The sequence below is a fragment of the Sminthopsis crassicaudata genome, chromosome 4, assembly GCF_048593235.1.
Source record: "Sminthopsis crassicaudata isolate SCR6 chromosome 4, ASM4859323v1, whole genome shotgun sequence".
NCBI classification, from domain to species: domain Eukaryota; kingdom Metazoa; phylum Chordata; class Mammalia; order Dasyuromorphia; family Dasyuridae; genus Sminthopsis; species Sminthopsis crassicaudata.
This window is the reverse complement of record NC_133620.1, coordinates 103195993-103209361: the sequence shown is the minus strand read 5'-3', so window position 1 is coordinate 103209361 and position 13369 is coordinate 103195993. Positions and strand designations below refer to the sequence as shown.

Here is a 13369-nt window from a genome sequence, read left to right as displayed (position 1 = left end):
ATTACTGAAAGTAGTCCTCAACACTTACAAGATGGGAATTCTCATTCCTGACCTTCTGATACATGTTGAGAAACCAACCCTTTGCCCAGGTGGAAAAATGATCCCCTCCAGAGGCACATAAGGATGGCCAACTGTGTATTTATACATGTTTCAAGCAGCTCATTGAGAAATCAGGAGCAAATTGAATTTGAAAGCCAGGATGAGTGTTTTCTATTTCCAAGGAACACAAGATCAAAGGAAATGGGCTTAAAGTACATTTGGAAAGATCCAAGTTAGACACGAGAATGCTATCTTCAGATCCCGGGTAGGACTTCCTGAATACGAAGCCTGAGAAGAACTGCAAGGGTCTCCTCTAGAAATATTTTAAAAAGGGATAAGTAAAAATTGTCCCTTGAAGTATGAATGTCATTTAGCTAAAGGGAGGAGATGGACTAAATGAGCTCACTCTGGCTAGATTACATGACACTAATAGTCTACAAAGGTTCTTCAATATAACAAAACCCATTTATTTTTTTACTGGCTGAGTGGCCAAAAGCTTACTCCTGTTTGTTTTTTATCCTGTACAATCTGTCCTCAGTCTCTACTTGTTTGCCTTTTTAACTAGATCAAACAAATCACTTTTTGAAAAATTCTTTACAAAACCACCACTGAGTTTGAGTTGTCATGCAGGAAGTGGGCTAGGAGAACAAAAACAAGGCACTGACTTGTTTGGAGTTTAGGGTATATCCTGGAATTCTTACGCAAACCCAGCCCGACACAAAAACACTTCTCTTCAAAGTACTAAGACCACAGCACAATGAAAACTAGATAGGTGACATTCCCTCAGTTGGGAGCCAACAAACCAATGGCTAATGCTGCCTCTCAGCCTGATGGGACTGGTTCCCAATATGAACCTGTGATGGCTTCCTTGACAACAGTATTTAAATGGCTCTTGCATATACGGAATGAAGCTTCAAATTCATCCCTTTTTTTCGCTGGACATAAAAGGACTGTTCTTCCTTCTTTCCAGATTTCCCATCTAGCCTTCTGGTTATTAATTCACTGAGATTTAAATGCAATCAATCACCCCTGGAGGAGGCACCCCAGGCTTTACCATTAACTGAAGTTGCAGGGACCTGGAAAGGATAATTTATAATAATAGCATTATGAAAATTTTTTAGCACTTCTCTTCCAAAAGATATTAAAGTTCTATCTAATGGTATTTTCAGTAAAGTATGAGCCAAGGGAGAAAAAGGTGAGGGGGAACCCCCCAAAACTGCAATCATGGCAGAGACATGACAAATGAATGGGTCTTATTTTATTCCAAGGCCATACTTAGTTTGCCAAATCATTCTTGGAAAAAGAAAAAAAATCAGGTCAGATTAACTACATATGCCTCAATTTTAACCAGAGTAGGCTGAAATCACTGTGAGAGGGTGACAGTCCCAAAGAACTTCAGAGGATGTTTCAAATATATTTATTATATAAATAATGATTATAGCTTATAACAGCATTAACACTTTTGGGATACCCTGTATATGGGCCACTCCCTGTTACCTGTGAGTGGACAATCCATTTTGGATTAGCAGGTAAAACCATCATTTTCCTGTAACTCCAGGGCAGTTTTGGTTTTCCCATTTTATCCTTACCCCATTCTCACTGAACCTCTAAGGATTACAGGGACATGGACATAGCAGGAAGGGACCATAAAGGCTATCTGGTCCAACCTTATATTTTATAGATAAGTGACTTTATAGATCAGATATGTCACAGGTCCTAAGAAAGTGTCACAATCTGAACTTGGGTTTTCCAGCTCTAACTCTGGAAAATACAAATTTATTTCAATGTCTTCTTTAAAGATAATGGTGGTTACAAATTTGCTCCTACTGGAGTAATGATAATAATAATAATGACAATATAGCATGTTCCAAAGGTAAAGTTTTGGGAATATTCCTATCACTAAGTCCTAATGTGAAGATCACGAGCTGAGAAAACCTGAGTTGAAAGCCTGCCTCCAAACCCTAACAGATCACTTAACTTCAGATTCCTTATTTCTCCCTGTAGACATAGCATGCTTAAAAATACCCTTGAAGCTTGCCTTAAATAACAGCAAAATTAGAATTAAACTTCTCTCCCCCAACCCACAAACCAAGTATAAAAAACCTGACCATGTGCTTAGGTGCTACATGGGTGACACACACACATAATCTGGCACTAGAAAGGATCTTAGAGATCATTTAGTCTAACCCCTTCCTTTTAGGGATGGAAAGGCCAAAGTGGAGTGACGGGCCCGAGATCCCCCAGAAGGCTCGTAGCCTCCCACATCCCGGACGCTGACACAGTGCACACTTTCTAGCACGGTGAACCACTGGTGCTCAATCATTTATCAGGCTCACAGCGCTTCCAGAGACGGGTAAACCATCTAGATCAGGGCAGACAGGTCTGGAAACAATTATCCCCACGGCTGATTAACGGCAATCTCACTAATAACCCGTAAATTCTCCTCTGGTGCTCACTGTCGTGTGCGGCTGGGCATGGGTGCCCCAAAGAGCAGGCAGAGCACGCCAAAGTCCTCCCAGCTTTGGGAGGAGGGAAACAGGAGTCCATCTGTCTCCCAAGGACTGGCCTATCTAAACTGGAGAAGTCCCATCGCAGAAAGGTGGCCAACACACGGTGAATGTTTTCAAGTACAGGGAAGGATTAAAAACAAAAGGCAAAGGCGTATATAGGCTGCATGTTGCATCACAGCAACCCACCTATGGGCTGGCAATATAAATGTCACTGGCAACGAGGTGCTGGACTCGGAGTTGGGAAGATCTGTTTAAATGCTGCTGTACTTACTACTTGCGGGATTCGGGGCAAGTCCCCCATAAAATGAGGATAACAATAGCACCAACAGATCTATTGTGAGGAGCAAATGAAATATATCATATGTATATATAAAGTGCTATTTTGTTACATAGAAATGCTTTTTCATCCCATGAATAAAATTAATAAAAAATTTAAAGGAAAAAATGCTTAGCAAACTTTAAAATGCTACCTCACATCATCTTGATTCCCACACTACAGAGAAGTTCCCACAAACTGGGCAGAGCCAGAGAAGTGCCTGCTCAAACAGAGACTGCCCCCGCCCCCAGCCCCCATTAGAGGTCCTTACCTGTTTCCTTATTGTCGAGCTCCGTCGGCTGTGGTGCCCCACGCGCCCATAACGACCAATCCGGGAATGGAAGAGAAAAAAGAAAAGGTGAGAAGGATGAGCTATTCCATCACTGAGGGGGGGACATCCGATTTGGGGGACAACAGGCGGCAAAGTCGAGATGCTGCACTCACTACTCTGGGCTTTCTGGGGCTGACTTGGCCTGCGAGGCCCCATGGTCCCGCAAGGGCTCGGCCCCTCTGACCGGAGGACTATGAAATCCAAAGCTTCAGCGAAGGACAGAACTGCTGCCCACGTCCCGTTTCTCCCTTGGCTGCTCTGCTCTGGGCCTTCTCTGACAGGTTTCTCCACCACGTTTCTTGGGAGCGAGAACTGCCCTTCTCTTTCTGTTTGTACCCCTCCAGCCCCCAGCCCAGTGGCTGACATCTTGTTGCTCGGGCGTTTTCAGTCACATCTGACTCTTCACACTCCCACTGGGGTTTCTTGGCAGAGGCACGGGAGGGGTGGGCCATTTCCTTCTCCAGCTCATATTACAGGGGAGGAAACAAGGCAATCAGGGGTAAGTGACTTGTTCAGGGCCACTTTAGAGCTCGGGTCTTCTCGCCTGCAGAGCCAGTGCTCTTCCCATCGCACCACCTCGCTGCAGCGGCTTAATAAATGTTCCCCGAGCAGGGACGGGACTAAACTTCTGTCTTGTGACCCGAGATGCGGTCATTCTAAGTTCAAGATGAGAAACCGGGCACAGCTCTACTTCCCATTTGTAAGAATTGGGAGGTGCTGGGACGTGTCACCAAAGAAGCTGGGGAATCCACTTCTCTGGAAATGTTAAAGAAGACAGGCAGCTGTGCTTCTGGCTGTCAGAGCTGCTGGAAGGCAGGGGGATGAGTGAGAGCAGAGATCCCTGCCAACCACAAATTGACTTAGAAAACCTCAAATTAACATTATCTCGGTTTTATTGTATTTTTATTTACTCTGTTAAACATTTCCCAATGACATTTTAGCCTGGTTTGGGCAAACCTCCAGAGTTTTGAGGGCCACAGGCCTCCCTGAGCTAGACGAGGGTCCCTTCTACTTTAAGCAGCCCAAGCAGGCTTGTACTAATCTTTGAATTCCTCTTACAATTCGGTTTAAGAAACTCCCTCATCCAGCTTCCCTCCACCTAGAGAGATTAGTATTATTAATGGAATCTTCGCTGTAATCTACACTGAGAAAAGATGACAGCCAAATGAAGAGATTTCTAAATCAAGGGTCCACAATTACAAATGGCCTTTAGATTACTGTGTTGGCAGATGCTAGTAGCTGATGTAAGGGGCTGAGACAGAAGTCCCCAAGGAGCTCTGCCCATCGAGGCTCTCTTCGCTGTCTAGATCAGCGCGCGCCTAGGCATCTGAGGACGCTCAGCCGCGGGAGGGTGGGGATCCAGAGTGTGCTGTGACTGTCCAGGGAAGTGTATTTCCTGGGGGGGTCTCTGGGCTTCCTCAGGGCACAGCGTCACTCAGAGGGCTTCTCAAGGGGAAGCCAGACTTCTCTATGTTACTGCTTTGCTCTGAAGACTGATCAGTCCTGGCAAACAGACATAAAGTCAGGTCTGCATTCTTTTCAGCACAGGAGAGACCTCTGGGAGAGAAGCGGCCCGGGCCCTCTGCCCTGGTCCTGCGATCCTGGAGCCGCACTGAGCCTCCTGGACGCTTGCATCCAGGCGATGTGCCCTGCTCATCCTCTCTCCCTGTGACCGAGGGCCCCACTTCCACTTCAGACCAGAGGGGGTCAGCAGGACAGAGAGAAAGAGGCCCTGCCATGTTTTCCCATTGCAGCTCCTTGCCTCCCGCTCAGACTGAGCAGTCCACTCCCAGCCTCCCGTGTGCCCAGTCTGCCCAGGGCTGTCCCCAGCCACACCTACCTGGCCAGAGAGCAGTCTGTCCGCTGACCTGCGGGAAAGACAAAAGATCTGTGTTGGAGGGGGAGGCCCAGGGAGGGAAGAAGGTCAGAGGCCAGATTTTGGCTGAAGCCACGGACCTGTATTTGAGTGGGAGGTCAGGGGGCAGTGGCGGAGAGGAGAGGAGAACAGGAGCTCTGTAGGAGGACGAGCCGGCTCCCCAGCCCGCTAGGAAGAGGGGCAGCCCTGTCCTGCATAAGGCAGGCTCCACCAGGCAGAAAATGTTCCTCGGCCTGGGCCAGGCCCGTTCCTGAGAAGGACTCCTGGGGCGTGAGCCCCTGCCTGCCAATCCCTGCATTTCAGAGTTACAGAGAAGGCCTTGGGGGAGGCAGGGGGGTGGCTGAAAGAAAAACCAGAAACTCATCCTGGAGTGGGAGTCCTCGTGGACTGGCATGGAGCGCTCTCCATGGAGGGCCCGGGGTTGGGCAGCTGGGGGGACGGGCTGTAAAAGGCAATGTTAGCACAGCCAGGTAAGCTCTACTTAAAACATCTCCAAGACTTTCGGGGACAGAGAGGGGAGAGCCTCTGAGCTCATGCCTGAACTCGGACAGAAAAGAGGAGCTTCCCACGCTCTTTCCCACTCTAAGAAAGGAGCCACGGTGGCTGGGGGATTTGAGAGCAATTTCTCCCCCCTTAAAGGTTGCTAATTGTTGATTAGAGCTGAACATGTCTTGCACAATTCCTTCCCCCTCCTGACACCAACTCCTCATCTGCAAAAATATTATTCCAAGCCATTATTTTCAACATCTGTCCCATTTCCACCCTGGAATATTCATACACATCAATTATCCCTCAGTGGCAACAAGAGCACTTGCATTTATGGTGACAAATACATGCAGAAGCCAGAAACATAATGACTTGCAGATAGGAAAATCTTCTGCTTTTTTTTAAATTGCTGGAACTTGTCATCTTTAGATTAAGGTAATTTGCAAAAATAATAAATGGTCACCCGTCCTTTTCCCATACTCAATATATTTGGTGTGTGTGCAGACAAACGCCTTAGGGTCTTGCACCGGCTGCAGCCAATAAGGCTGTATCTAGAGGCTCTTTAAAACTTGCTTGCCCTAAGGAAATTGCAGCTTTTAGCTGGCTGAACATGGGACTGAGCCTGCTTTCTCTCTGACATCCCAGGAGTGAGCCGATACCCCGGGAGCAGGGGCTTTCTGCAAACAAAGACTGGCTCCCAACATCCAAACCTGTTCGGCTCCTTGGGCGAGGAGATGGGCAGACCAAAGGGAGACAGAGAAGGGTGGGGAATGGACCGAATGACTTTGGTCACGGGGTAGAAGACCTTTAAAAGTCTTGATCAGAGGAGGTAGGAGCCTTTAATGATCTGGGGGTGGCCGAGGGTGTGTGTGACGTGTGTACCCCAGGGTGTGTGTGTCCGTGGGTGCGCGCCACGTGCACGCTGGGCGTGTGCACACATTATCCAGGGGATGAATGAGTCCCGCTGACCCAGAGGAGGGCATGTATGAATGAAGGCAGCTTTGTTCCAGGTAGGAGTGAAGAACTCAGTCCCACCTCTGGGGCCCACCCTCTTCCTTCCCGATCCGTTCTGAACATCTCAGGGCTGGGAATCCCTAGCAGTGGGGGGAGCTGGGGGCCAGCGCCGAGCAAGGCCCGGGAGCTGGGAGAGGGCCACCCCTGGATGCCCCTTCGCTCTCCCTTCTCCGCCGCGTGGGGAAAGCCCAGGGCGCCTGCCCAGAACCCTGCCCCGCTGCCTTCTGGGGATCTGGGCCGGGGACATAAGCCAGGCTTGCCCGGGACCCAAAGCGGGGCGGCCATCTTTGGCACACGGCCTGTTCTGCTAACCGGGGCTGCCCCCGAGCGCGGGGGCGCCCTTGCCCTCTCCCTCCCCTCTGGGAAGCCCAAGGCTTCGGTGGAGGACCAACCAAAAAGCACGGGGACGCGGACAGGCACGTGGGAGCTCGCTTCTCAAACTCTCTCGCGCCCAGCCCGGGATGCAGGGACAGGCCCCTGTCTGAGGAGGCCCGGGGCGGTGAGCAATCAATCAGCCTCCTTGCCCCAACTGTGGCAGGGGGGCCAAGGGGGGCGGGCGGGAAGCCGGCGAGCTCCATTTAAACAAATAGATGATGCCCATTAACGCTTCATTAAGCATTCCCCCTTTGCCATCACTCAAGCAGTCATTTGCAAGGGGAACTGGGGGGAGGGGAGGGGAGGGAGATGTGGCTCCTGTGTCAGACAGACTGGAAAGAGCCATGTTCCCGGAGCAGGGGCGTGCCCGCTCTGCCCGGCTGGGCTGGGCTGGGGGCGCGAGGCCCCTGCTGAGCTCAGACCCCTCCCCGTCCCCCGCCCGCCAGCACTCACTTTCTCCCAGGGTTTTCTGGAGGAGGTCGTGCTTGGCCTGAAGCTTGGTGATGAGGTTCCTGCCCTCCAAATACTCCTTCATTTTCTGCGAGGGAAAAGAGAAGAGGTACAATTGAACCAGACAGGGCAACAAGAAAGGAGTCCGATCAGCCCGCCGCGCGGAGGGCTTCCAGAAGCCCTCCTTTGTTCTGGACGTGAGGGCCGAGGAGCGGGCCGGGGCGGACATGGCCCAGCTCGTGCCCGGGCCTGTGGCTCCTGCCTTCCCTCCCTTCCCCCGTCCTCCCCCTCCGAGGGAAGAGCACAGAGCCCGGGCTGGGCTCAGCCAGTCCTCTCCGTGCATGTGTGAGGATCCACATCTGTCACTTGTTACAGCTGCTGCGCTCCAGCCCCCACACTCGGACCCGACGGGCCCGGCCTCTGCCCCAGTTAGGCGTCTGGGAGGCAAAGCGTCCTCTGAGGTCGCCCCCGAGCCTCTTTCTCAGTCAGACTCTACGGCAGGCAGGGGCCGAGCCCCCACCCCTTCCACGTTACGGACGCACGAGGCGGTTCCAGAAATGAGCCCTGCTCTGCCAGCCCGAGAGAAGCGCCGCGCCGTGCTCGGGAGCGCTCTCGTCCCCTACCGCCCAGCGGCGGACCAGACTTTGCTGACGATCGAGGAAGCTGGACGGCGTGGCGCAGGACAGGACTCCCGGGACTGGCCCTGCCCACCCTTTTCTGATCGGGGTCAGAGACCTCCAGGCTCCGGTTCGGGTTGTGTTTTTTCCCTTTCCACTACAAGTACCATTCTCAAATCTAGAGTCCCCACTCTTACTTAAGATGGCCGGCCTTTTCTGGCCTCCGTTTTTATATAGCGTGCTATCGTTTAGCTGGGAACCTGTCCCCGAGCTGCTTTCAAGGTGAGCCGCCCCGGCTCCCAGAGCCCCCTCTCTCAAGTCGCCCACATCCCGCTCTCCAGCTCTCTTCCCCGGCAGGCTCTGACACAAGGGGCTGGCAGGGAGGGGCACTAATGACAGCCTTCGCTCGGAAGCACGTGGAGGATGGGCTGCTCGCTACTTCTCGGATTCCCTCCCGGCTTCCAAGGACCGAGCTGGGAAAGGGAAGGAGGAACCAGGGCACAGGCCCGGTGGGACAGGCTGTGATTCTCAGCCCGGCTGAAGGGTTTACTCTCTCTGAAATTCTGGCTGAGGGCTTAGGTAGGAGAGAAAAAAGATGCTGGGTTTCTTGTGGTGCAGCTCCTTGTTACCTGCAGAGGTAGCACGGGCCTATTTCAGTAGCCGGGCACTAAGAAAGGGAGGCGGCTTTGGTAGCCCAAACCCTGAGGCGGAGGCCAGGGGACGGTTCCTTCTACTTGGCTAGCTCAGAATAAATGTTCATGAGCCCTAGCGCACTTACTAGCCTTCCAGAGATTCGGGCCATAGGTCTCAGCCCCAGACTTAGGCGGCCCTTCGGGCTCATTTCTCACTGATGGGCCTTGAGGAGGTCACCCGTGCGATGAGCGGTACAGCGGCCCTCCCTCAGGCCTGCGAGTCCTTCACGCACAGGGCTGCTCTCGCTGCGAGGGGAGCACGGTGGCTGAGCGTGCGAACTTTGGGACTCCCAGGCAGCCTCAGGCTCTCTGCCGAGAGGCCTGCGCCGCTCTCACAAGTTACTTACTGTCTGTGACCCTCTCAGCTCCGTGCTGCAAAGCCTGCCGCGGCTCCCGGGGCTCAGAGGAGAAAAGGCAGGCTAGGCCGGCCACCTCTTGTGGCCAGACTTCGGCTGACAAGCTCTGCATTTCAGCCAGGCTGCACTCTTAGCTGTCCCTCCAGATCTTCCCCTGGAGGAATCCTCATTTCTCCCCTGGCTCCTCCAGAAGTCTTTCATCTCTTCCCCTTCACCTGTCCTAATGTACTCTTTTGCTCCCCTTCATATAGATATACTCTGCCTCCATCCTCCCCCACTGCCCGCCCCGCAGAGTATAAGCTCCCTCAGGACAGGGCTGTGCACTTGTTGCACACACACTTGCACCTATGTGTGTGTGTCCTCAGAGCCTTGCACACAGTAGGGTGAACTACACAAAGTACTTTGTAAATTGTGTGCAGTGTGCGGAGCCGCCTCTCACCCATCTCGTCCTCCTTGTGCCTGACAGACGTCTCTGCCTCGGATCAGGGGTCAGGGAGGCAGCCGGACCAGAGTACTAGACTGGGCACTGGAAGGCCCTGAGTAAAAGCCAGCCTCAGAATCTTCTTAACTGCGTGACCCTGCGCAAGTCCCCTGTCCTCTGAACTTGTTTCTTCATCTGTGAAATGGGGATAAGGTAATGCAGGCTCTGCACCGCACAAGTAGCAGCCAGTGTGGGTCCGGTCAGACCTGGATGATAGAATTTTTCCTCTAGGCCACAACTAGCTCATATAGACATGGAATCCTGACCTCCTTGTCAGCAGGCTGCAAACATTCCATTATTTAATTCAGTGTGACTCCCAAAGGGGACCCAGGTGAGGGTTTGAAGAACACCTCCAATCCCTTATGAACTATTGGTCAAGAGTAAGACGAACGTTGTCCTGGTTTTTTGCGGTGTGTGATCTCAGAAAAGGTCCTCAGCTTAGTGAGGGAGGTCTCCGATTTTCTCTAATAAATGTTGGTAAGGACATACAAGACACACCCAAAGCCACCCCCTTCCCACCTTGCTTTTGTGGCATGGTGTGCAACTAAATAACTGGCTGTGCACCGCGTGAATCAGTCTGGGCCAGGCTTTCAGAGGAAGCTGTGTCCCCAGTCCGAGGAAGGCCTGGCCGTTGTCCGGGATCCAAGTTCTCTGGCTCCCCGCCGTGTGTCCCTGCGGCCGAGACGGTCCCGTGAGACCCCAGGGAGTGTGGAAAGCAAGGCTTGGGTGAGGCTCACGGTAAGCCCAAAGCCAGGGGCCCACTCAATGCCGGCTGTGGTCCCCAGGACTGGATTCTCTGGTTCTTAGGTCGTAACTCTCATGTTACAGATGAAGAAACTGAAGACCAGAGTGGACAAGGGATTTGCTCCGCAAGGGTGAGGGGCAGAAGCAGGTGCCAGCGCAGGGCCTCCCAAACCCAGACCCAGCAGACCTGAGGCTGTCACACATTAACTCTCTGGGTGATCCCGAGCCGGTTAGAAAGCTCCAAGCCCTGCCCTGCCCCTACTCCATTCAGAGAAGGTACAGTACTGTGAGGTCCTTCACTGCAGAGAGCCCCGGGCCTAGTCAGGCAGACCCAAATTCAAATTAAGCCCAGGTACTAACTAGCCCTGTGACTGTGGCCGTGTATTTAGCCTCTGTCTGCCTTAATCCACTGGAAAAGGACACTGACAGGGTGACCCTGGGAATGGCATTTCACCCTGTTTGCCTCAGTTTCCTCCTCTGTAAAACGAGCCAGTAAAAAGGAAATGAAACCCTCATACCTTTGCCAAGAAAACCCCCAAAAGGGTCAGAATAGTAGGATACCACCGAAAACCACTCAACCCCCAACAACAGAAGTGTGTCAGGATCATTTCCGGCTTGTGTCCCCAGGCCCCTCAGCATTCCACAGGGGGAGCATCTGCATAAAAATAGGTTCCTTTGTTGGCTTCCCAGCTCCATCTGTGCTCTAGCTATTCCACCTGCTGTCAGTCTTTTCTGGGTGACATCCTAATCATCAACTGGTGCCTCATTGGGAGGCCTGAAAGAGCAGCTTAAGGTGAGGAATCTGTAGGAAATATCCCCACGCCACCTTCCCTCCCCCGCCCCTTCTCTCCGGTCCTTTCTCAGAGACACTGATCCAGGAGGCTGGGAAGGCTCTATAATGAGGAAATACTCACCAAGAAGCTGAAACCCTTAGCAGTGTGACAGCTTAAGAAACACAGCCAGAATCTTGAAAGGGGCTGGATGCAAATCCCCTGCTCTCACTCATTCTGATAGTTGTGATTCGGGAAACCTTTTGTTTCATTCATGTTCACAGTTCACTAGTTAGCTCCAGCTGTCAGTCAGTACCCCATTAAAATAAATAACTATCTGATAAGGAGGTATGATGGATTACCTTTTCGTATTCCATTTAAATCCTGAAGGATTGGGAAAGTGTCAAGGTATGACCTGCATCCCTAATGCCAGAGTAGTAGGCTGCTTAACAGTGGCTGGGCAGCTTTCTGTTAAGGTGAGCCAGTTAACGGGGAAAGTGAAACGGTTCTGATTCTACTCCATGAATGGTTTTCAGCCATTTTACTTAAAATTTCCACCCTCTTTTCTGTGCAAGCAGCTCTCTGCCATCCGGGAAATAAGACGAATAATCAGGGCTTTACCCTAAGGAGCTGTGTTGGGAGCTGTGCCACCAGATTTCTTCTTACTTTTTTTTTTTTTTTTAAATGCAGAACAGATCGAATAAGCAGGCACTGTCAAAGTCATAAAAAGAATAGATGGGTTTTCAGATGATTTCTGAAAGAGGTCAGAGAACCAGGAATGGTATCGTGTCTATAGCAGGTTCACATCTTCAGAATGGCAAAGACCAATCTCTAAGCCCCCACTGAGATTTTCATTGTAAGTGATTTTTAAACTCTTGATATGTCTTTCTTTAAAGCTCTTTACCAACATTAACTAATTAAGTTCCCCCAACTTCTGAGAAATATTACTGTTATCTGTTGTTTTCCTCTTCCTGAAGGGGAGAACAAAGGAAGCAGCATTTTCTTCAAGGTCACTCAGCCCAAAATTGAAGGAAGTTCCCAGAATGCAGTGAGACCATTGACCCCATCTCTATCCAGTTCTCCCCCGCCCCCATTCCTTGTGACTCACAGCATAGATGCCTACATTGGAAATACTAGCCGGTCTGGGGGCCAGTCAGGACATAAAAAGGATTTTCCCCACTCTACGATGCTAACTAGAGAGACTGAGTGTGTTCCTAACAATTTTGTAACCCGTGTGAATTAAAAACTGGTCAGAGTTGATGGCTTGATCAAAGTCCTCTCCCTTTTAAGGTACTAGGATTGGAAGTAGGCGCCCTGAGGCACTAGTCATGCCTTTGCTGTATAATCCTGAACAAGGTGCTTAATTTCACAGGCCTCGGGTTAAATGAGACAGAGGCTTCAGTTCATAAGATTTCCCAACCCCAGTACTAACACCATCAGACTTGGCTCTGGAGCAAGAGAAGAAGTTTTTTTTTTCCTTTTTTCCCCTCAATTAGGCAAAGATTATAGTTAATTAATAGTAAGTGTGTCACCCAGATTGGAAGCTTACATTGATAATAAAATGAAAAAGAGAAATGCTCCACCCAGAAAACCTGGCCATAAGCCTTCAGCAAGCAAGTAAATGACTAGCCCTGCAGCTGGGTTAGATCCACATCTGCTCCAAGGGCACCTCAAGTCCTCCAAATGAATGAGAAAAGCTGGGATATTCAGGGATCTAGAGATGTTCCCTCTTTATATACTTTCTAACACCTACTCTATCAAACTTCACACTCCCTTGGTTTCTCAGCTTCTCCCCTACAGACAAACTGACTTTAGAAAATGGAATCTAAGTACAAAGCTGGTAGCTCTTTACTTAATTTTAAAAATTGCCTTAAAAAAACTTATCTTTGTAAGATTCCCCCACTTATGGAGGGGCTCTAAATCTCAGAGGACTTAAATAAATCTGAAGTCAGAAGTACCTAGAGAGGCAAAGGAAGAGGTCAAGAGACCAGAGTATTTTTCTCCAAGCTGTGCTTAGAGACACATGGATAATATTATGGTGACTGTTTCTCCCACACAATCCCACACAATAAAACCCCCTTCTCCTGATCCTTTTTTCCCCCTTCAGGCAGGAAACAGCTGTCAGATGGAACAGGAGCAGAGCCTCTAGTTTGGCTGATGAGACAGAGGCAGTTTCACTTCCTGATTGTCTCTGCTCACCTTTCCCTTTCCCTGCTCATTCATTTTACCTAATCTGATTGCAGGATCTTGGGGAGCTAAGGTAAGATGATTCAGCCTTTCAGGGCCAAGAAAGGCAAGCCCCACACAGTTAT

The 13369-nt window shown here is 50.6% G+C and overlaps 1 protein-coding gene across 5 annotated transcripts in view; it reads right to left on the bottom strand.

The window, feature by feature from the left end:
• The window catches only part of SRGAP2 (SLIT-ROBO Rho GTPase activating protein 2), a 252665-nt gene that overhangs the window by 41622 nt on the left and 197674 nt on the right, over positions 1 to 13369 (bottom strand). For all 5 annotated transcript variants that reach the window (XM_074308983.1, XM_074308987.1, XM_074308985.1 and 2 more), the window contains exons 11-13: positions 7401 to 7485; positions 5037 to 5064; positions 3137 to 3164 (exon numbers count right to left, since the gene is read on the bottom strand). In XM_074308983.1, the coding sequence (XP_074165084.1) occupies positions 3137 to 3164; positions 5037 to 5064; positions 7401 to 7485 (141 nt within the window). The remainder of the gene's footprint in view (positions 1 to 3136; positions 3165 to 5036; positions 5065 to 7400; positions 7486 to 13369) is intronic.